Source organism: Cheilinus undulatus, linkage group 24 (genome assembly GCF_018320785.1).
Source record: "Cheilinus undulatus linkage group 24, ASM1832078v1, whole genome shotgun sequence".
NCBI lineage: Eukaryota > Metazoa > Chordata > Actinopteri > Labriformes > Labridae > Cheilinus > Cheilinus undulatus.
Genome location: NC_054888.1, coordinates 4,848,742 through 4,873,865, shown reverse-complemented (window position 1 = coordinate 4,873,865; position 25,124 = coordinate 4,848,742). Strand labels below are relative to the sequence as shown.

Below are 25,124 nucleotides of genomic sequence, written 5' to 3'. Positions count from 1 at the left end.
TGAGTGATCACCATGTTTTTAACTGGTGATACTTACAGAATTGTAAGTAAATTGGAGATCTCACTGAGGAGGAAGCAGAGAGACTGATTATAGTGGACTTAGGAGGCAGCAGGGGGGTGACTGATGAGTGAAATAAAACAGGATTCCTGCCCCACAGTCATGTCCTCTGTGGAATGAAAAGTCAATATTCTGTTGTTATCTTAACCCACACAGTGTTTCTATAATTTAAACAATCACTCCTCATGCCTAAACCTATCCATATAAACTCTTTCTCATTAATTACTCATTAAACTGAGCCTTCAAATAGATGCCATTCAGTCTCTGTCATCAGGCAAATCCATCTTGAAAAGCTCCAATCCACAACGTTAGTGCCGAAATGAACACTGTTCAGACTAATCAGAGTCATGAGGAGGACGAGGCAGTAGCTATGTGTTTGGTTTAGCTTTACTCGCAGCTGTTTGCAATGGCAGCCTCCAGTGCAGTGATTAGCTCAGATATAGCCCTAGTATAGCGTCAGTTTTACAAGAACTTGACCACATTTTTGCATGACATGAAGAATAAAAACAACACTGAAAGCTTCCTATGATGGGAAAGATGTTTTCACTCTTCTGTTGATCTGCTTTTGCATGAGTTTGTCACTTACAGGGGGAAAGGGTTAGTTGTAAAGTGAGTGGCTGTGCACAATGGCTGCTAGTGGAGTGATTAGCTTGGATGTAGCCAAAGCGGCAGTTTAGTCAGAACTGGACAACATTTCTTTATGGAATTAAGCACAGAGAGCTAAACAGCTTTTTATGATGAAAAAGATGTTTCCACTCTTTTCTAGCAATCATTATCAGCAACTAGCAATTAGCTCGGATGTAGCTGTAGGAAAGCGGCAGTTTAATCGTAACTGGACCACATTTTAAAACAACAGCAAAGAGCCACACCGAAAGCTTGTCTCTACCGACTGGCCTTGACATCAAGAGAAGCTCTTCCATCAACAATCTACAGCAGTGGTAACCTGCCAACTCTAGCTTAGCACATGCCTACAACATCATTTTTTCTTGTCCCTATGACTGGTCGTCATGAATGTAACAGACACAAGAATATACCTCCAGTCACCTATGAGAATATTTTTGACAGTCCTGCCCTTCTCAAACACTTTCTATGGGAGCTTTCCCTGATGAACATGACATTTATCCATTGAATGCATATGGAAACAGTCGATCTGGCGTGTCAGGTTACCATTGTTTGCTCCAGCACAAAACAGCTGGAGACAAGAGATCACAAAATCATGGCAAACCTACAAGTTCTTGTGGTGTTGCAAGATAACAATTATGGATGCACAGAGTTAAATAGTTAGATTTGTTTTTCAAATTAGCCAGGGTGAGAGTCTGTTAAACTAATTACCTACTATTTTTTCTTAAACAGAGGCTTGTAATGCTCTTTTAAAATGTAACCTCCTGCCACAAGAGGCCGCTGTAGCGTCAGTTATTAGCTGCTGCCTTCCTGTCTAAACTTTCCCATGGCTCTTCACTGGACGTAAATATAAGAAGCTTAGCAGCAGCTTAGCACAGGGGTCTCAAATAGTGTGGCAAGGCATACTAGTGTGCCTTGGGAATTTGTACTCTTTGCCACTTATAACCTTTTTTTGCACCCTTCTTGACACTTTCAACACATTTTTGCCACCTTTTTAAATCTTTTTGCCCACTTTAACTATTATTTTATTATTTTTGCCAATTTTTATCATCACTTTTAACTTGTTTTTGCCACTTTTTTTGCAGCATTTCTGCAATTTTTGCCACCTTTATTGCCAATTTTGCCCACTTTTGCTATTGTTTGACCACGTTTTTGCCAACCTTTTTTCATCCTTTTTAACCTGTTTTCCCTTTTTTTGCCACTTTTAACCCATTTTGCCCCCCCTTTTTTAACCTTTTCACCCTCTTTTGTTATTGTTTTGCCACCTTTTTGTCATTTCTTCCCATTTTTTTCATCACCTTTAACCCCTTTTTGCCGATTTTTACCTATTTTAGCCACCTTTTGCCAATTTATGCCCACTTTGCTATTGTTTGGGCACAATATTCAGGTCCTCTTGACTAAAGTTGTCTTAGTATTTTCCACTTTATTTTCAGGCATCCTGATGTTTCTGCACTTTCCTAATCATTTAGTTCAGAGTCTCCATCAACATTGTTAACATTACCAATAAAAAGGTCATTCTGTTTTAATATGATAACATTTTTAAGAAGGCTAGATCTCACCAAAGTAAAAATAAAGAAATCTAATTTTTGTTGCTCTGATTAGAATGTTTATGATTTGTGTTAAATATATTGGTAATCACAGTTTCCTCATTTGGGCGGCCTTGACTGTCATTACTGAAAGAGTCTATTTTGATATATTTTTTCATGTTTTCCATATGATTATGGTGTGCCTTGAGATTTTGGCTGTGCCTCAGGCAACAAAGTTAGAAAACCACTGGATTAGCGGTTAGCTAAGCCAGTTAGCAGTAACAGCGCCGAATGACTGTTTTTTAAGTAGATAATGGAAATAAAGTGATAAGTAGGCTGTCAAGGGTTGAATTCACGTATGACTGCTGAACTGAAGTGAAAAGAGGCCATTTATCAAAGTACGATGTTAATCTGCAAAGAGGAACGAAGGCTGGCAGTGTTAGCTTTTAATGTAAGCCACACTGTAGAGAGTATATCAGGCTAGCATTACACCCGCTAACACAATGACCCTGTGATGAATTTGACTGTTTTCTAAGGATTTCCTACTCTAGTTCTAGACTAGTTGGTTAACCTTGATTTAAATGAGCATTTAGCCAAATGGGGAAATAGACCTCAGAGCAGACAGACCCTCATGCCCCCCCCGAAATCTCTGGCTTCCCCTCAAAAGGGGTCCCAGACCCCAGATTGGGAACCAATGTACTATATAAATACATTTGACTTGACTTTAATATTAAAGAATGATATATAAGTGATGTTGAATGTAGCACATGCATGAGCATGCCTCCTGACTCCCCTCTTCCCCCACAGATGGTTACGTTTACCCACTCCACATGTGTGGAAAGCCCTGTATTGTTTGCTGAATTAGAGATTCTTCCGTTTTAAAGCCATGTTTACTGAGGGAGTAGATGTAAAGTCTGTGTTAATTAGGGGCTATCACTCTGGATCTAATATTTATGTTTGTAAGAATCGAAATAAACATTTGCATGGCTAAATCCTCTACAACAGAGAGATGACCTTCCATCCAACAAGTTGCTTCTCTCTTTTCTTGTTGCACAAACACACTTACGCCCACACACATACATACAAAGAAGCCCTGCAGTGTGTTCACAGTGTTTGCTTCTCGGTCACTGACTTCACTGAAAATGAGATTGTGTATTATGGATAAAAGGCTTATGTCAGACTCTCCTTTCTCTCTCTACTTCTCATACATGTGGGTGGCATCACCGTCTTATCCATCTTATCCAACAGTTAGTGTTACTTTACATCTGACTTATAATGAACTCGTGTAACTCTGCTGCTTTTTTATTCTGTTAGACTTCTTCGTGGGTGTTAAAATGCACCTCATTTTTTCCCATCCAAAGTATTGATTTTCTACAGCCCTACACCCAGAATTTAAAACAAAACTGAGATTTGTGGTTTAATTTTGTGCATTTTCTATTCTCTGCAATAGTTAACATAAAAAATTCAACATGCATGTGATTGGCTGTATTAATCAGGACGCTCTGAACTCATTGTGCTGTTTCTTAACATGGTGTGTGTTCTCTAATATGTTTTCTCTGCAGAGAGCCGGGCTTACTATGAGCCACGGGGGACTTAGTTATAAAAGGCCCACCAAGAAAAGTCTGATGTATATTTAATGAAACAAGGTGCACACATGAGGATTTCGGGTTTTTAACGTTGATAATTTCACAGCTGAATGCACTCTTTGTCGGCCTTCTTTACAGTAAAGATTCAAGGACAAACTCAAGTTTGTTGTATCAAACCGTCAGGCAAAAACACAATTAGCATAAAAGTCTGACTAAAAACAAACCAGCTCAGCTGATTTGGGTAAGCCTTAAAGTGCTGAAGAGGGGAAAGTAACTTCACCACTCAGTCCATCATAGCTTTATGTTATCTACTCTGAAGCAGAAGGAAAAAGCTCCGAGGTAAAAATAGAGGAAATCTGGTGTTGTTCTGGAAGAAACTGCAGTTGTTGCATCTCTTGTCCTCTGGCTTGTGGTTCACATGGTGTTCATCTACATCTTGAGTTTGTGCTGCACTTTCTGGCTCGTGTTTGTTAAATATTTAAAGCCCAATAGTGTCTCAGTGTTCAGAAATGTGAGAAATTCCCACCTAATATTAGCGCTATTTTTAAGGGTATTTCCAAAAAGATCTTTTGAATGTTAGTTTGCGGAGACACCAAAATCATATCCTTGCATGCCTTCACTAATGGCACTGAAAAGACTAAGGCACCAACAGTATTACCTACTGCACCGAGGCCAACACTATTAAACATCTGAACACTTGAATCAACAATATGCAGACAACTGCGGTTATATGTGTCTAATTTGGCACTTCAGTTGGTCCTTCATGCATGCAGCGTCAAACTGCATCTATCCAGGAGTTTCTAAATTTGCTTAGAATATCACAGGGAGGGGGCTTCAGCCACATCTAAGCCTGTGCTGTTTTGTACCTTTATTCCATAACCATCCAAGATAGACCTACCATGAGCTAGCTGAGCATGAAACCAGCGTACAAAATCCTGTAGTGTTGTAATCAAGACCACACTATCCAAGACCAAGACTTGTCCAAGACCAGAGTGCACCAAGACCAAGCCAAGACCAAGACTTTTGGGGGTCAAGACCGAATCAAGACCAAGACTTTTGGGGGTTGAGACCAAGACAAGACCAAGACTTCTAGGGGTTGAGACCAAGACAAGACCAAGACCTTTGGGGGTCGAGACCAAGACAAGACCAAGACTTCTAGGGGTCAAGATCGAATCAGGACCAAGACTTCTGGGGGTCGAGACCAAGCCAAGACCAAGACTTCTAGGGGTCAAGACCGAATCAAGACCAAGACTTTTGAAGGTCGAGACCAAGACAAGACCAAGACTTTTGGGGGTCAACACCAAATCAACACCAAGACTTTTGGGGTCGAGACCAAGACAAGACCAAGACTGTTGAAGGTCGAGACAGAATCAAGACCAAGACTTTTGTGGGTCAAGATCAAGACAAGACCAAGACTTTTGGGGGTCGAGACCAAGCCAAGACCAAGACTTCTGAAGGTCTAGACCGAATCAAGACCAAGACTTTTGGGGGTCAAGACCAAGACAAGACCAAGACTTTTGGGGGTCAATACTGAGACAAGACAAATCAACCTGCTGTTAGGTTGATCCAAAGTTTGGTTAACACAGCGATTTCCTTAAGGAAGCCACCACGGATTGGCTTCAAAAGCTGTTTGAATCTGCCTGTTGTAATCAAACGGCTGATGTCAGTCTTTGGTGATCTCGTTGTCTAAACAGAGGAGAAGAGGGAAGAGTCAGATGCCTGCTGCCAACTAGGTCGGAGGTTGAAATTACACCACAAAACTACCACACCAACGAAGTAAATTATTTATTAATAAAATATTGATTCTGCATTTTGAACTATCGATTCAGAGTCGCACCGCAAAATATTGCAATATTTTTAGCGTGTATCGATATTTTCTAACAACCCCGTTTTTGATACACTGGTTTTATTTCGCTGTCTAACATTAAATGTATAATGAAAGTATAAGCTGCCCGAACTCAGCTTCATCTAGTGTTTTTATAAGAAGCACCTTCAGTGGACTCATTAACCTTTAACCTGAGAGAACCTTCATTTCTTTGACACCATGACCCTACCTTCAACCTGAACCCAGCTGTGGTGGAAGAAGGAGCCACATTTATCTTGAACCTTATTATCTTCCCCTCTGCCGCTGTCACTGAAGCTCAAATAGCTCACTTTAAAGAGCTCGTTTTGTCTCATCACATCACAGTGGTCTAATCGTTGACATCGTTATGAAAACTCCTCCTGAGTGTCTGATCCAGACCAAGGTCTTGATTATTTCAGCTTTCAGCCATAAATATTTTTTTTATCCCCGTTGCTGCTTCAGTTGATCGCGGAAAAGCTCGGAGGGGTTTTCTCATGGGAAGCTTTTCAGCACAGTCCCTGGACAGGTTATTAGAGCAGCAGTGCATAATTGCAGCCTGGTTGGCGTGTGAAACATCCACTCTAGCAGCTCTGCTCACATTGAGAACTGCGTGTTTTTAGAACATAAAGATAAACCATCAAAATGCTGTTTGAGAGCTGTTTTCTTCTTCAATACTGTGCATGCATTGTTTGCTTTAAGGCTCAAGTTTGGAAATGGGACAGGCTATTCTTAGGACTGTTTTGAGTTGACTTAAAATGTCAGACCAACCAAAGAAATTAATCTGATATACTTGCCTGGTTTTCTTTCTAAGCCTCACACTCATGGCCTTCAACAGCATGGTGAGAAGGCTCCACTGTCACGACTAAAAAACAAGAAAAAACCTGGTTAAAAATGTCTTTTTAAATCTTTAATCACACATTTGAAGTGTGTAAAGTAAAAGAGTGCAGCTGTGGGACATCTAAAGCTGTTATTATTGTCCTCCTCCTTCAACAAAACTGACAAAGAAGTTTGATTTTTACTGTCTGTAAGTTGTTCTTGATGTCTAAATCAGTGGTTTTCAACCATTTTTTGGCCGAGGCACACCTAAGGTTAAGCCAAAAGTCTCAAGACACAAAGCTGACTCTTTAAATAATGTTACAGCTATGGCTGGCCATGAGAGGAGATAAAGGGAAGAGCTTCCTGAGGCCCAGGAGATCATGGAGGTCAGCAAAACTATGGTCCATCGTTAAGTTAAGCTGTGATAACCAATATAACCTGAATAATGAACCTCTTATCAAAACAACAAAAATTATGTTTTATTTATTTATGCCTCAGTAAGATAGAGCGTTCTAAAAAATGTAATCCTGTTTAAACAGAATTGCCTTTTCATTGGTAATGTTAAAAATGTGGATGGATATACTGACCTAAATGATTCGGAAAGTAATGTTGACTGAATAGCTAGGGAATAATGTGCACAAACATCAGGATGCCAGAAAATTAAGCAAAAAACAGAGACAACTTTAACTATGAAGAACTGAATAATTGTAAAAAAAAGACAACAAATGGTCAAAAGTGGCCAAACAGTGGCATAAATGGGCAAAAAGTGGCTGAAAAATGGCATAAATGGTCAAAAAAATGGCTGAACAATGGCATAAATGGGTGAAAAGTGGCTGGACAATGGCATTAATGGGAAAAAAGTGCCTGAACCATGGCATAAATGGTCAAAAAAATGGCTGAACAATGGCATAAATGGTCAAAAAATGTTTGAACAATGGCATAAATGGGTGAAAAAGTGGGCAAACAATGACATAAATGGATGAACAGTGGCCGAACAATGGCATACATGAGCAAAAAGTTGCCGAACAATGGCATTAATGGGTGAAAAGTGGCTGGACAATGGCATAAATGGGTGAAAAGTGGGCAAACAATGACATAAATGGATGAAAAGTGGCCGAACAATGGCATAAATGAGCAAAAAGTGGCAGAATAATGGCATTAATGGGCAAAAAGTGGCCGAACCATGACAGAAAGGGGCAAAAGTGTCAAAAACGGGTTAAAAGTGACTATAATTAAGTGGCAAAATTGGTCAAGAATTGGACAAACAATGGCATAAATGGGCAAAAAGTGGCCAAACAATGGCATAAATTGACAAAATGGGCAAAGCAGGTATAAAATTCATTAAAAAGAGGTGGCAAAATTGGGCAAAAAATGACAAAAAATGGCAATAATGTATGAAGAAGTGATTTTTCAAAATGTGGCAAATTGGGCAAAAAGTAGCAATTTGACCTATGGCTAAGCCACGCCCCCTCCACTCACTCGGACAAACAATGAACATTCACTGACAGACACTATTGCAGTTGTCACAGTAGGAGACATTTCACAGAGGGCCTTTGATGATTTTTGGAGACATAAAGATCACATATCATCTAGAAGTCACCAAAAGGGTCTAAACCACGCATTGGAAGGATATATTTATCATTTCATGTCGAGAGGGTTGATAAAAAGTTAAAAGCCAAAATTTACAGGTCCCAGTGGAAACGTGATAAACCACATCTCGTTGCCATCATAATCTCAGACCACAAGATAGAGGATCAGCATCGAAGTGCCACTGAAGTTAAGGTTTTTGGCTCATAATATGACAAAAATATAACGACCTTTTTTACCATCTTTACCAAGAGTGTCTCTCCGTTAGTTTGGTGCTACAGTAAATATACTGACTCATTCAGCATAACGTTTGCCAACCTTTGTTATCTCGGCTTTTGCAGATGAGTTCATGAAGCTAAGCTCCAGAAGTTAACGTTAGTTTAACTATAGCCCTTTGGACAACAGCTTACAATGATGCACGATCACCGAAGTACAAAAACTAGAACCAAAAAAATGCCAACGAACTCCCAACAAACAACGTGACACAACGAACAACGCAGCTAGGAGCTAACGTTAGGCTAACTTTAGCTAACGTTAGAGATGTTAAAAATAACTTTATAATTCTTTCCAGCAAAGTCACAACATGTTGCCTCAAATATGTTGGCTTACCTTAGAACAGATGTTAAGTTGATGTTGTGGTCTACTGCAACACTTTTATCCAAAGAAGACAGTTTTCTCGGTTTATATGTGGCTTAGGAAAGGGTAAAAAATACACTCCGTCACCCAGACTCTCAGGATACCTTGTGTTAAAGTCGCATGTACCCCATGAACACCGTTTGACCATTTTTAAACTTAAAATCTCAAAAAAACCTCAGAAAACCGGACGAAAACTGACTTTCTCTCATTCATTTCAATGGATATCCAGGCACCCGATGTCCGAGTGTATTGCAGTGGTATACGCACTGTGATTGGCTCATCGCGTTTGAGGGCGGGACTTAGCCATAGGTCACTTGGGTTAAAGGTAGAAGATTATGGTAAAAACAAACACTAGAAAAACGGGTTTAAAGTGGCAAAGAGGAGAGGTTAAAATGGGTCACAATTGGTGGAAAAGTGGGATCAGGGGAAAAAAATGGTTTAGATGTGACTAAAAGAAATGTCAAAAATTGGTGCCTAAAGTGGTTGAATAGGTAATAAATAGCACAAATAGATTGTCAACATCTGAACCCAACAGTAGCTTGACATGCTTTCCAGTTCCAAAATGAGGTCACTGATAGTCAGGATGCTAGCACCAATGCTACTGATCCAGCACACATGCACTGATATCACCATTAGCCTATATGAAAACTGGGGAGGGCCCACTCGTTAGAATTTTAGGGTGTCAGCTAGTTCTGTGGACAGACCTGGTTACAGTCCTTTTTATAAAGTTGCAGTAATAATGTAGGCTTGTGCAAATTCCACACCTGGAGTTGCCTCACACTATTTGGGAGCCACTGGTCTGAATCACTGGAGGGGCTTGGCTTTTCTTAGATTGGGGGGGGGGGGGTTCAGGAAAAGAGGCTGGAAACCACTGGTCTAAATGGTCTAAAATAGACTGTGGTAGACATTCAGTTTTTCATTTGCCAAATTTTACCTTAACTTTCTTTTTCCAGTGCCATACAGGTACTCAAACTTCTGTTTTAGTTTCTCTTCCAATGATTTGGTTGTTTGCACTTTGATGCTCTTGCAAATTGTATTAAAAAAAAATTAAACTATGTCTTAAGAAAGAAAGCTCTGAGACGAGCCACGTACATAAAAAACATGATCATACAATATTTGTGCAAAGTTTGTGGAAAACCCCTTGAAGCATTCTTGAGATCTCGTGTTCAAGCATTGCCCAGACAATCAAAAACCTATCACCTCCTGCCCAGACTATCACTGGCACATAGACATTACAAGTGACTATTTACATAGGGTCAGTTTTCTCATTAGTGAGAAAAAACATTCTGAGAATTTGATCAACTTTATTCACATTTCTAACTCTCAGGCCACCCTGAAATTCTGCAAATCAAAGCAAAACCAGTGGCTGGTTAGTGAACATTTAGTCTGACTTTCAGAGTTAAAAAGTGGATTTTTCCTGTTATTGAGATGGTTTAGTCTGAATCAGGATCGCTGGTGTCATGACTGGTTGTTGTTATGAACTGTGACGGCGGTCAGAGCAGCAGATAATGATTCCCCATTAAAACTCTGAGCTGAGGGTCACCTCCTAATGGCTCACCTGATGTCATGTATGTGCCACGGTTTAATGATGATGTCTGTGCTTGTGTTTGTGCAGGATGAGGGCTGCTCTTCTTCTTCTGCTGCTGTTTTTAGTCACCCTGACTGATGCTGCAGCCGCAGGGAAAAACAAGAAAGGTGAGGGTTTTCTCTTCTCTCCCTGTCCTTCACGTTCTCTCACTTTATGAGTTTTACCTGTCGAGTCAAATCAAGTCAATTTCATCCACTCCGCCCCATATCAGAAACTAAGGTTATTTCATATCACACATAGAGGGAGCGTAGTCTCTTTAATATTGTTTACAGGACCAGAAAATAAATATTGGCAAGCAGAGTAGAAAAGAATCTGTCCTTTCCCTTTTCTTTTCCTGTGAGGATCTGAACTTAAAACATTTTCTTGTGAGTCTGAAATGTGAGTGACTTTCTGGGGTCTTTAAAGATTAAATCCACACCAGCAACTCTGATACTGAAAAACTTTTTATCCATTTTATAATAAACAGTTAAATTGCTCCTGTCACTATGGCATCCACCATATTGTCTGTTTGTATCTAACAATGAATCAAATGATTATTTTTTTCTTTTGGTCCCAAAGAGATGGGAGAACAAGTTTGTGCAAAAATAGTACACATTATTTAGTCTTGATTTCTGTTTAGTTTTTTCTTTTTCTTTATAGTCTTATACATTTTTTTTATTATTGAAGTGACATTTCAGCAGCACACATATGTACAGTGGCATGAAAGCATTTGCCCTGTTTCTGATTCCTGATTTTTTTGCATATTTATCACAATTAAGTGTTTCGGATCATCAAACCAAAATTTATATTTCACAAAGACAACCCAAGTAAATACAAAATGCAGTGTCTGAATGATTATTTGATTTTTTAAGGGGGGGGGGGGGGTCCAAACCTATCTGGCCCTGTGTGTGTAATTGCCCCCCTGTTAAGTCATGAGTTAACTGTGATTAACCACAGTTTTTGGAAAGCTGAGTTGAATTTCACTGGCCACACCCAGGCTTGATTACCGCCAGATTTGTTAAATGAAGAAATCACTTGAATAGAAGCTGTCAGACAACGTGAAGTAGGCTACAAGATCTCAGAAAGAAACACATCATGCCACCATCCGAAGAAATTCAAGAACAAATGAGAAACAAAGTGACTGAAATCTCCAGGGACTCCAGCGAACCACGGTCAGAGCCATTATCCACAAATGGAGAAAACTGGGAACAGTGGTGAAACTTCCCATGCGGGGTTGGCCAACCAAAATGACTCCAAGAGTGCAACGACGACTCATCCAGGAGGTCACATGAGAACCCAGAACCACATCCAAAGACCTGCAGGCCTCACTGGCCTCAGTTCAGGTCAGAGACACTGGGCAACAATGGCATCATGGGAGAGTCCCCAGGTGAAAACCACTGTTGACAAAAAAAGAACACAAAGGCTCGTCTCACATTTGCCGAGAAACATCCTGATGATCCTCAAGACTTTTGGAGAAATATTCTGTGGACTGATGAGATAAAAGTTGAACTTTCTGGAAGGTGTGCAGCCCGTTACATCTGGAGTAAAAACAACACAGCATTTGATAAAAAGAACATCAAGCCAACAGTCAAACATGGTGTTGGCAGTGTGATGGTCTGGGGCTGCTTTGCTGCTTCAGGACCTGGACCACTTGCTGTGATTGATGGAACAATGAATTCTGCTCTCTACCAGAAAATCCCGAAGACCAACGTCCAGCCATCAGTTCATGACCTCAAGCTCAAGCTCTCTTGGGTTAGTGCAGCAGAACAATGACCTGAAACACACCAGCAAGTCCACCTCTGAATGGCTCAAGAAAAACAAAATTAACGTTTCTGAGTGGCCCAGTCAGGGTCAGGACTTAAATCCAACTGAGATGCTGTGGTGTGACCTTAAACGGGCAGTTCATGCTGGAAAACCCTCCAGTATGGCTGAGTTAAAACAAATCTGTGAAGAAGAGTTGGACAAAATTCCTCCAGAGATGAGAAAGACTCATCAGCAGTTATCACAAACCCTTGATTTCAGTTATTGCTGTGGAACAACCAGTTATTAGGTTCAGGGGGCAATTACTTATTCACACAGGGCCAGATAGGTTTGTTTTTCTTCCCTTAATAAATAAAATATTTATTTCCAACATTTTCTATTTACTTGGGTTGTCTTTGTGAGATATTAAAATTGGTTTGATGATTCGAAACATTTAAGTGTGATAAATATGCAAAAAAATCAGGAATCAGAGAGGGGGTAAATACTTCATCACAGCACACACACATTCTTAAAGCCCAGGTTGCCGCAAAAACAAACAAACAAACAAGCAACCAAAAAAAAAAAAAAAACCAGGATGTTAAGCTCTTGACTGTGCACCACAGATGATGAAAAACAGTATAAGACTCAGAAGGTGAAAGAACTAAGTCCTTAATGATGGCTCTCTGATAAACCACATTCACAATATTATAGAAAGTCTAGAAAGGGAAAATTTTTGCATCTTTTTCACTTTTTATAGCCACTTTTCCCCCATTTACGCTACCTTTTGACATTAAATATCCCTTTTTCTTGTTTTTTTTTTTGCCCATTTTTCCCACTATTTCCCCATCTTGCCACTTTTATCCAATTTTTGCCCTTTTTCACAATTTATTGCCACTTTTCACCCATTTAAGCTACCCGTTGCCATTGAATACCCCTTTTACACAATTTTTACCACTTTTTGTTCAATTGTGCTCCCTTTTGCCATTAGATAGCACTTGTTACCGTTGTTGCCAATTTTTCCGACTTCTTTTTGCCACTTTTTCCGCATTTTTGCCATTTTTCCACTTTTTTTTTGCCCATTTTTGTCCATTTAAGCTGCCTTTTGCCATTAAATACCACTTGTTTATTCTTTTTTGGCCCTTTTTTGCAACTACTTTTTGCTACTTTTATCCCATTTTTTCCCTTTTCACAATTTTTTGGTACTTTTTGCCCATTTAAGCTACCTTTTGCCATTACATACCTCTTGTTTCCTCTTTTTTGCCCTTTTGCGCCGTTCTTGTCTGCTTTTAGCCCATTGTAGTCACTTTTTTTCATTTTTCCCTTGTTAATGCCACTTTTTTTACCTTTTTTTGTCACCTGTAACTCATGTTTTTGTCACTCCTAGCCAGTAGTCGAGTTGTGAAAAAAAAATCAGGGGGGGTGGTCAGGGCTGTAGCCAGGATTTCAAAATTAGTGAGGTCCAGAACCACCCCCCCCCCCCCCCAGCAATAAATATATATGTATTTATTTCTATATCTATCCATATTTTTGCTGCTTTTGTTTTTTTTAACCATTTTTTTCACATTTGCCCATTTTAGTCACTTTTAGACTTATTTCACTTATTTTTTGCCATGTTTTTGCTGCTTTTTGACCATTTTTCTCACAGTTTTGCCCATTTAAGTCACATTTACACTTATTTTTGCTGTTTTTGCTGCTTGTTGACCTTTTTCTCTCATTTTTGCCCATTTAAGTTATTTTTACACTCAGTTTTTTTGCCATGTTTTCCCTGCTTTTGACCATTTTTCTCACATTTTTGAGCTTTCAATGATCATATTCCTTGTTGCAATAAAAAATATAATATTTTTTAATGTCTATCTGACTTTTTCAAGAGTTATTTTCATTATAACATTAATCCGACATTTTTTAGCTCTGTTTTATTGGGATTTTTCCCTCAGAATTAAACTAGCATAAACCAGTGATCTTGCCCCCCTTACCCCCCCTCAAACACACACCTGCCCCCTCCCCTTCCCTCACACAGTAGGTCATCTGTTTTGCTTCTGTATCTTTCTCACTATGTTTCTGTGTCATTATCAGTAGGCTTTTTTTATTATATCACCTTAAAATACTCCTACGTTTTCTTTGTTTGTTTTCACTCGCGATCTGATTTTAAAACAGCTGATCAGCGCGAGGAAGTTCTACGACGTCAATCAGAACCAGCACGGGAGCTTTACGGAGTTTTACCATAAATTCACAAACTAAAGGATAGTGTGAGCTAAATTTTGACAAGAGAGGTTGCAGAATAACAGGTGGATATACAGGCCACTCACGATTAGAGTTTCTGTGCTGCTCAGGAGAGACAGACAGACAGAGAGAGCGAGAGAGAGAGAGAGACAGAATGGGAGAGCGAGCGCACTCAGCACGCACCTCATTGATCACGGATGGCGCTGATTTCCAAACACAGATATCGTGAGGTGCTGATTTACTAACGTAACGACCAGGTTAAGTTTTTGTTCGGTCAACATTGTATCTACATTACCTCGATTATATTTATCATACAGCTGCTACCCTCCACGGCCAAAATCCACCCGCATTTGGCTAGTTGGCGAGTGTAAATGTCAAGCCCTGTGAGCAAGACCCCCTGAATGTTGAAATGGTGGTAATATTTCCAGTGTTAAAATAGCAGTAATATTTCCACATTCACTGGTAAAAATGGCTTAAGGGATGGAAAGGGGGGATGACCGTTTTAGAAGGGGGATGATTTTGACCATTTTTATTTCAGGGGGGATGCATCCCCCCTCATCCCCCCTCAACTCGAGTACTGCTTCTAGCCCATTTTTGCTATTTTCTGACCCTTTTCCACTTTTCTCCCCATTTTCGCCTCTTTCACCTATTTTTGCTACCTTTCACTGAATTTTAATGCTACTTGAAGACATTTTTGCCACTTTCATCACTTAGATTGTGACTCTTGCAAACATGTTTTTTTCAACAATTTGGCTCTTTGTTTGAGCAGGGTTGAGTAACACTGTGTTGGACACTGATGGCTGTCACAGTAGCAGAATTTTAAACGTTCGTACGAGTCTTGTGAAAATCATATCAAACCCTGTCTGAATGCAACAATAATAAAAGCCCCTGGCAGCCAGTACTGGGTCATTTCCAGGGACTTTGTATCGGGGAAGCACTGGCACAAAGTCACTGTAAATTCCTCGTCAAACAAGCTGGACTGTGGAGCACAAACATGCTCGGTCACTGGCCAGATTGCCTAGTGTCACCTTTATAACGCTCACCTGGGCGTCTCCAGCCTCTCTTTGAATTGTGATATTTCCCCTTTATAAAATATTGAAACTCTGTGTGTGTGGTTTTAGCCTTAAATAAATATCTATTCTGTCCGCAGAGAAAAACAAACCCTCCCCAACCGGGTCAGGATGCACTGACTGGCGCTATGGCAACTGTGTCCCTAGCAACGGGGACTGCGGAGCAGGGTTTAGAGAGGGGTCATGTGACCAGCAGACCAAGAGGATGAAATGTAAAGTACCATGCAACTGGAAAAAGGACTTTGGAGGTAACGTGCCAGCACATACACATCAAAACAGATTTATTAAGACTATAAAAAACATCTGATGGACTTGAAACTGGACTTGGAGGACTGAATGTTTGTTCATATTTTTATCACATAACTCACTGACACCGAATGACTCCACACTCCAAGAGCAGATGAAAACAACAAACACCTGCAATAAATGATGCAACTCCATGAAGTAGCCCTGCATTAATGAAGTCTGTAGCTGCAGGGATGCAAATCGTTTTGACTAGCTGTAGCGCTGGAATTTAAATGATTCAGCTCTGAAATTGCAGACTGTTCTCAGAGTTGTGATACCTGCAGCTTGAGCTTGGAATAATTGTTTTCTGAGAGTCATGCTTTGAAGTTTTAGGAGGGTTTTGTTACATTTTCACAATAGAATTAAACTCACTGTATACTGACTGACATCACTCCTAGTGAAAACAAACTACTTTCCACATGGAGAACTTCTTGGTTGTTTCTTCCACGTCTTCTCTTGTCTTCCAGCTGACTGCAAGTACCGCTTTGGTAGCTGGGGGGAATGTGATCCAGGAACCGACCTGAGGACCAGATCAGGCACCCTGAAGAAGGCTCTGTTTAACGCCGAGTGCCAACAGACCATCACCGTCTCCAAACCCTGCCCTGGAAAAACCAAGACAAAAAACAAAGGTTAGAGAGGCTGATCACCGCTGGACAGAGAGAAACAAACAGTACAGCATTGTTTCCTAGCAGCCTTCCTTTAAGTCCTTAAGGACCTGTGTCCAGACATGGAGCTTACTGCACTCTCAGCGCCCACAACCTTAGTTTCAGAGCACTTCTGACCTTGATTTATTGTTGCCAAGTTATAAAACTTAACTTTTACCTCCCTTGGCTGCATCCGTTCTGATAGTTTCAGATAGTACTGTGTGATTTATTCAAGACAATATCTTAAAGAAAACATGAACACAATGTAAAGGAACATTAGCAGCAGCTCAAGACTTGGTGGTAGGGGAGACCGGGGATGACAGTAACACTTTTTGTTTGAGCAAGTGTAACTCAGTGGTTCTTTGTGCTAGAGATCTCAAATTTTGAAATGTGGTACCCATATTTGTCTGCTATAAATGACATAAACTTGGACTTTTACTACACCATCACAGATTATGTAAACTAATGTCAAATACAAAGAGGTATGTTGTTACAACCTACCCCAGTACCGGGGTGAGTTGTAGCACTACTTGAGGATGGATGTAACAATTAAAGTGTTATGCTTAAAAAAGATCCACACTAATACATGTATGGAAGCACTTTAATGAATAATAAAGAAGGAACCATAAACTTGTAAGACTACAAAAATAATAATAATAAAATAAATAAAAAGTGTGAGTTAAATACAATAAAAATAAATAAATAGATTTAACATAAAATAAAAAAAGAGAATAATAAAGTATAAACTGGTGTGTGTTGTGTGTGTGTGTGTTTTGTAGCCTGAAACTGGAGATCTGTGGAACCATCAACAAACCACTTTTGAACAGTGGACTTTTTAAGAACAGTTACAACCCTCCCCACGCCAGGCAGCCATTACAAAGCTAACCGTTTTTAGCATTTAGCTTCAAAGCTACTACATGAGCTTATGTAAGTTAAACAATTGTATCTACAACACAATGGACACTAGGCAAAAATTATTTGTGATGAAAATTTTTACTTTCTTACCTGAAAAATAGTTTTTTGGCTCCAGAACAGACAGTTTTCAACTCAGAGACATGAGGCTTCACCAGTGAGCTCAATTTGTAAGTGGGCATGGGCTGTATTGATGACATCACCACAGCTCATTTTTGATTGGTCAAACTGAGAGTGTTACAACTATCCCTTTGTTACAACCATCCCCGGTCTCCCCTCCACCCTTATTTTTGGCGGCGTAGTGACGGGGGTACTCAGTACCCAGGCCCACAGTAGGCAGGGGCCTTTAAGAAGCCAAGAAGTTTGTTTTCCCGTAGTAATTAATGTCATTGTTGAATTTGAAGCAACAAAATCAATTGTTCAACAGGCTAATTACAAAATAGAGAAAAATAAAACACTGAGGAGCCCCTGCTCTTCCCTTTAGATATGTCCGACAAAAGACCAAAAGGTAGGATGATGGAGGAGAAGAAAGCAGGGACAGAGAGCAAGATGAGGATGATGGGAGGAGAAAAAAAGCAGGGATAAAGGAAAATGAGGATGATGGAGATGAAAACAGGGACAGAGAGCAAGATGAGGATGATTGAAGGAGAAAAAAAGCAGGGACAAAGGAAAATGAGGATGATGGAGATGAAAACAGGGACAGAGAGCAAGATGAGAAAGGTGGGAGGAGAAAAAAAGCAGGGACAAAGAACAAGGTAAAGATAATGGTGGAGAAGAAAGCTGGGAAAGAGCAAGAAAAAAATGGCTGATGGAGAAGAAGAAAGCAGGGACAAAGAAAATAGAGATGATGGAGGACAAGAAAGCAGGGACAAAAGGAAATGAGGATGATGGGGAGAAGAAAGCAGGGACACAGAGCAAGAAAAAGTTGAATGATGGAGGAAGAAAGCTGGGAAAGAGAGCAAGATTAGGATGACAAAGAAGAAGAAAATAGGAACAGAGCAAGAAAAAGGTAAGATGTTGGAAGAGAAGAATGAAGGGACAAAGGAAATGGAGGAGAAGAAGGCAGGGACAGTGAGCAAGCTAATGATGATGAAGGAGAAGAAAGTAGGGACATAGAGCAAGGTGAGGTTAATAAACACAAACTAAAGTGTAAATAATACGAGTAAATTCGAACAATCGAACAATGTAAAATATACTGCTTATTAATATAGGGAAGATGTTGTTCAAAATTAATTGAAATGCATAGATATTTGTAAAACAATGCAACACTTCTGCTTGGCTGGTCAGGTGAGGGTGCCCTGTGTAATTTTTTTTCTAGAGGCCTAAAGTCCCTAGCTACACCCCTGACCGTCAGCACCTTCACTCCCACCTTTCTTGATTTTGATCAATCCTTGAGGAAGAGCTGACACTTCTGAGTGCAGCGCTGTTCCAAAAGATGTCTTCTTTTACCAAGAGTGCTGTGAGCACAGCCACAAAAGCTGCTGAGACCAAGGCCATTTCAGACACAGGACACCGAGTGCTCAGAACATTGCATTGTGGTAAAATGTCAAATCAATCTCTAAAGCAGCAAATTTAGTAGTAGCTAGTAGCTTAGAAAATAGTTGCCAGATTGACCTGAAATTTTGTGCACATATTAAGTGTCCTCAGAATATGATCTCCTGTAACTTTTATGAAACTCTTACCTTTCCCAGCAGTATCAGAACATTTCTTCATGGTCACAACTACAATTTAAGAATTGCTGCAACCTTTTACAAAAACACAAAAGAGCTATCATTAGGACAACTCTAGCCTTGAAAATGCTTCATCAGATTTAAAAATTTGCAGCTACTTGCAAACTCTCCTGTTTGATTTCTATTTCAAATGCAGACTATGTAAATGAATGCTGAGTGATACTTACTCTCATCTCTCTCCTTCATTCAGGAAAGAAGAGAAAAGGCAAGGGGAACTAGACAAAGAGACGAGTCTCCAGGGAAGGACGAACGTCTCTAACAATCAGAAATAAAAACGATGTCTGAAACGGTTCAGAGGCTGTTCAGACACCCCAACACTTTGCTTCATTGCCACGTTTCTTATGAGTGATAGTCTGGCTTCTCTAAAAAAATGGCTTTATGCAGCAATATTTGAAGAATTTTTCTGTATCTTTTCACTGCCAAATCTTTCCTAGAATAAATGCATCTGGGCATCGACTCCACAATGGCTTCATTTGGAACAGAAACTTTTTTAACTTCCAAGTTTTCCGCTTTTTGGTGGCTGAATCATTTTGTTAATCTCGGATGAGTTGTTTGCATGCACACAGTGTTTACTTTGACTGTTTCAGCTGATTCTGGTTTAAACATTCAGCAAACAGACTATTTTTAATAGTTCTAACCAGCTTAGTTAACTGTAGTTTTAACTTGCAGTTTTAGTTTCATGGATTTGATTTGACTGGTTTTACTTTGCTTTAAATTGTTGGATTTTCTCTCATTCTAGAAGTATTTCCTTTGACTCAGTAGAAGATTTACTGTTCAAGTATTTTTACTTTTTTCTTTTGGTTATTAAAATTAAAGACTGAAGTCAAATTTTGTGCCTGTTTGTGTTATTTTAATCTTCACTTTGTAACCTTCCTCTCTTCCTAACATGATCCTCAGGTGCTTTAAAGGCAGGTTCCACAGATTTAAGTTGCGATATTTATGCAAAACATCAACTTCAGAAATATCTCTGTCCACTTAATTTTTAATCCAATTTAAATATCCATATATATCTTCTTGATAATTTCCCTTGTTTTGTTTAAAAAAAAATATCAAGCATTAGTTCAGGCAGGCCATGAAGTAAAGCGGCACCATAAAATGTCCTTTTCACACTGCGCGTTTTCAGAGTGGAAGAGATAAAAGGCAGTGGAAAACAACATCCGAGTCTGCTTGTCAGTCGCAAAAATGAATGAAGATGAATTTTTCTCTGCAACCTTCTGAAACTGTAGATGCCCACTGCGCAAAGACACGTTCAAACGTCTTTTCAACGTCATTTTTGAACGTCTAATTTTGGTCTCCTGAGGGTGCAGACTGTTACTCCAGACGTCTTTTTTCCCGACGTCTAGTGAACGTCCATTAAGGACGCCCACAGTACCTCCATATAGGAACTAATTGTTGTCGAAATGTGGTATTTGCGGACGTCTTTTCTACATCAAATTTAAAGCCACTGTGAAGTTGGAGTAGTGAACTCAAAATGCAGACCAGAATGACAAAGTTTAACAGATTATTGGTTTTTATTGGTTAATTTCAGTGAAGGGAGGGGGTTCCACATGTAGGGGGTAGTGAGGGCTCTGGAGAGAGGGTGCTGTGGCTGGACTGTGGTGAGGCACGGAGAGAGGCACTGGAAAAAAGGAGAAGAGGCAGGATTAGTGGCGAGCTCAAACAAAGCACTGGAATTAATCATCAACAAGAAATCACAATAAATGAGAGAGAGCATGAGAGCTGGTAGCGGGCAATACTGTGGAACTGAGGTAAGTCTCTGCAGGCTTGATTGCAGAGCAGAGACAGGTGTGTCCAATCAGCCTCAGCACAACTGGGGGAAGGGAGCAGCCTCAGAGAAGAACTATCACTACTAAACAGTAGTCAGCGTAACCCGCAGTTAAGTTTGTAAAAACAATAGTAGCAAAATACAATAAATAAAATGACTTTATCTTTGGTCTGTACCACAAATATAAGAATAAAAATATACAACAATAAACATTAAAGTATGAACACTGAGCTGAAAATCCAACTGAACACAGAAAAAGTAAAGGGCTGACCAGATTCCCCTAATGAAAATTAAAAAAAAAAAAAAAATCAGTCCTGAGTGACTATTAAAACTTGTTAGGTTCTTGTTAAAGAGCTGACCTCCTAAGTGTCTCAAATTAAAGAGCCGATGACAATTGAAGCACTTTTGAGGTTTTATTTTCCATCCAAACCATGGTTTCTGTGTCAACAAAAACAAAGTAATAGGATAACATAGGCTTTAAGTCAAACAATCAGGTTCCAATTTGTATAATTAACATAAAATAGTAAAGAAAATGCAGTAAAACAAAGAAACAGTCTTACATTCTCAAGCACGCATGGCTGGGAAGTGGATGGAGATCAGAGAGACCTCTGCCTAACTGTGCTGGGCTTTTAATGCTGGCTGCAGGAACACCTGTGTGCCTGACACACCTGTCAGCAATTATTACTCCTGTCAGAGCTGTACCATTATTGGCCACCAGATGCCGCCATTCTGACAGCATGAGAGAATTCACAACAGTAGCTGGGTTTCCATTAAACCTGGAAATGCACAAAATCGAAACAGCACAATCAAAAACTGGTTATGGAAACACCTGAATTTCAAAAATACCCTAAAATATCCCTAAAAAGTTTTTACAATTTCATGAGGAGGTTTTTCAGGCGTTTCGATATAGAAATATATCCCAAAAGTGTAATGGATACACTTTTTCCGCATTTACAAGTCACAGGACGTGACGTATGGTGTCACATGACCAGTCACTCCGAGACAACATGGCGCGGTTCGTGTGGACAGAAGAAGAGACAAGACTTTTCTTAACGTCATACTTCTACCCTTATACATGGCTTTTGCCACACATAGACTTTACCTCTGAACTATCATCCGTTGCCTTCATCTTTTGTTCAGCATTATCAAGGCAACCGCCGTAGATATAACCAAAACCGTACCAACACACAACAGGTTTTGAGCGTCAAGCTTCCCTGCAGCGGATTCACGCGAGATGAGATTTTACGAGTATTGCAAGGCCTACGCCCAAAACTCCCTTCAATGGAAACACATTCAAAGCGCAATTGTATTTAATCGAAATTTAAAAAATATCGCTTTTATTTTGCAAAAAACTGTAATGGAAACCCAGCTATAGTCTGTGAACCTCCCTCCTCCACTTCTCTGTGGCGCATGCTTTAAATGCTCTGAAGCATGTGTCCTTATGAAGTCCTCAGTTGCCGTGTTATTAAATTGCATGACCCCATCCCCTCTTTTCGCTGAATCACGTTTGGATGTTCGGCTGCATGTGTTCAGACAGCATCTTCTTTTCCCTCCAAGTGAATTCAGTACAGCATCTTGTATGGCTTGATAGATTTTGTATTCTTGAGTGATGTTTTGTCCTTCTTCCCCTTCATGTTGAAGCAGGCCATTGGAGAACTTGTGAAGAGCCAGTGAATAACTTTATAGACTCTGTCCTTATGGTCCAACATGAGCTAGTACCTGCAGCTGTTGGGAACAAAATGAAAAAAAAAAACAGAAACAAAAACAAAGGAAAAGAAAAACATTTTACTGACACAACTTAAGGATCACAGTGCAGGAAGTAAGACTTAAACATGTATTTCTTCATTTCAGTGTCAAAATTTTAGATGTTAGATCTCAGAATGCTTTGCAGGACATGTCAAAGTCTGTCATTAGTAGACAAAATGACCTGCAAAAGATTCTACGATTGTGGCCCCCATTAGAGCTGGCTGCAATAGGCTATATGATCAATATTGCATAAAAATGGGGAAAATGTGTTTACTATTGGATCTATGTCCATGAATTAAATTTCATAAATCCCTGGAAAGACATCCTACGTTACTGATGAAGTAACTTTCGGATCAAAAGATGTTTTAAATGACTGTTATTTGTTGTTGTGTACGACAATGCCGGTTCACAGCTAAGCACATACACTTAGGTCTAGCGGGGCATCTCGTTCTCACTGGCCAGGGAAAGTGCGCATGATCCGTGGCGGCAGGTATGACGAAGACTCGATATGAAGTTGGACTCGCTGACAGCAACTTTTACACAGACGCACTCAGCATTGCCTTCCAAAGACTCTGCATCACATCCCTGCTCTTCGTCATCTATGTTGTTTTCTAGGTTAAAATGCAGGACATTTATTTTGATCAGTTTCCTGACTGCACGCACGCGCCCATTTGTGTGGAGATGCCGCAACTATATTACACCAAAGCATAAAAATCTGCTGATAAAAACACTTAACTGTGTCTCCCAGTGTGGTGTTGGTTACACTACAGTATAAAATCTGCTTTCTGAGTAAAATAATGTTAACGTGTCTCCCAGTTGAGAATTTCATCACGCTGGCGTTCATGACTTAGTATCCACCATTAACGTTTGAGTTTACTGTAAATTTGGCTAGCTGGGCTGAGCTAGTACTTGTTAGCGTTCGCCACTTTGTTAACCCCAACAAAATTGCAAGAGGTGGACACTGGTTTGCAATGACTGTTAATGACATTACAGAACATAAAAGGTAACCTGCAGTCAAATATACTTACCTTTAACTTAATCTTGTTCTTCTTTAACGGCCCAACCAAGTCTGTGTGTCTGCTGTGCTTGCGACGCAAGCTTCCAGTTTAACAAATGGCATACGTCATTTTTCCTGCCGATAGTTTCATGCTTGCGTAGATTGGCTTCTGTCACTCCGCTTGTGAGAAGTTACCTTAATAGCTGAGGTTGCCTGAGAAGATGTTTGTTTTATTTTCAGTAAATATATTTATATGTTTGTAAGAAGAAAAATGCTGAGGTGAGCAGTATATTGAATAATGTCAATTTCATGTGCTTTTTAATTTATGTCAATATTCTGCACCTGACGTTCACGTCCACAAGACGTTGAAAAAAACGAGTACGCAAGCGTTCAAATATTGAACTGCATATCAACGTCCAGGAGAGGTCCCACTTTGACGTCCAGATCCACTACTTGATTTTGAGGTCAGAATGACATGCAGATTGACTCCTGGACCAACCGACTTGATTTAGACCAGATCTGCACGTCCTGTGGACGTCCAATGTTTAGTGGGTGGCTGATGTCAATAGGATTGCTGACACATTTTCCTTGACTTCAAGCTCCAAACTTGAAAAAGGTTACAAATTCTTTGTAGAAGGATATTTATATGACTACGAAAGGTAGGTATGACGATGAATGCTTGGCTAACAAGCAAGCTAGCTGTTTTAGCCAAGTGGTCCTGATCCGAAATCATACTCCTTTACTTGCCAAATGTGGGTAAAATTCAACGTTGCTAAATATAATACACAATCTCAATCACCTTGACGGTGAATAGTTGTATTTTACTTTATTATGCTGATTATCATCTATCCAACAATGGAGTCCAATGGAGTTGAATGAATGAATGAATGAATGGAAAATGAAAATGAAATGGAATCCAGCAGGAGTCAGTAGATGTGATGGTGGTTTGTATTTTAAAACACTAACCTTAGCATACAGTACGAAAAAACTCAACATCCATAAATCAGAGATAACTCAGCTATCACTTTATATAACATCAAAATTAACAATGCAGTCCACCAGTCAGTGTTTGGTAAACTTGAGAATATATCGAAGAAATACATTTTTCCAACAATGGCTTCTAATTACTTTATTTTTCAATGCAGGAAAAGTTCGAACTGCCTCAATATGTTGCACAGGACCACTGGGTCAATTTAAGTATGTGTTGGATAGATGATAATCAGCATTATAAAGTAAAATACAACTATTCACCGTCAAGGTGATTGAGATCGTGTATTATATTTAGCAACGTTGATTTTTACCCGCATTTGACAAGTAAAGGAGTATGATTTCGGACCAGGACCACTTGGCTAAAACAGCTAGCTTGCTTGTTAGCCAAGCATTCACCATCACACCTACCTTTGGTCGTCATATAAATATCCTTCGATGAAGAATTTGTAACCTTTTTCAAATTTGGAGCTTGAGGTCAAGGAAAACATGTCAGCAATCATATTGACATCAGCCATAGTCAGTTTCAGAAGGTTGTCGAGAAACTTCGAAAAATTCATCTTCACTTCATTCATTTTCGTGACTGACAATCGGATGTTGTTTTCCACTGCCTTTGATCTCTTCCACTCTGAGAACGCGCAGCGTGAAAAGGGCGTATTGATCGGCTGATCACAAGCCATCATCAGCTGACAGCCAGCTTTCCTCTAGGCACATGAATGGCTAATCGCTCTTATGCTGCCTTATCAAAACTGCTCTAGCCTGGCTTCACCCTCCTCCACCCCAGCTCCT

At 39.8% G+C, this 25,124-nt stretch overlaps 1 protein-coding gene across 1 annotated transcript in view; it reads left to right on the top strand.

Annotated features, from left to right (window-relative positions):
• The window catches only part of LOC121506371 (midkine-B-like), a 35,992-nt gene extending 16,406 nt beyond the window's left edge, over positions 1-19,586 (top strand). Inside the window, exons 2-5 of the mRNA XM_041782151.1 lie at positions 10,288-10,367; positions 15,350-15,517; positions 16,022-16,183; positions 19,031-19,586. Of these exons, the coding sequence (XP_041638085.1) occupies positions 10,289-10,367; positions 15,350-15,517; positions 16,022-16,183; positions 19,031-19,059 (438 nt within the window). The 5' untranslated portion in view covers position 10,288 and the 3' untranslated portion in view covers positions 19,060-19,586. The remainder of the gene's footprint in view (positions 1-10,287; positions 10,368-15,349; positions 15,518-16,021; positions 16,184-19,030) is intronic.
• Positions 19,587-25,124: the final 5,538 nt, after the last annotated feature.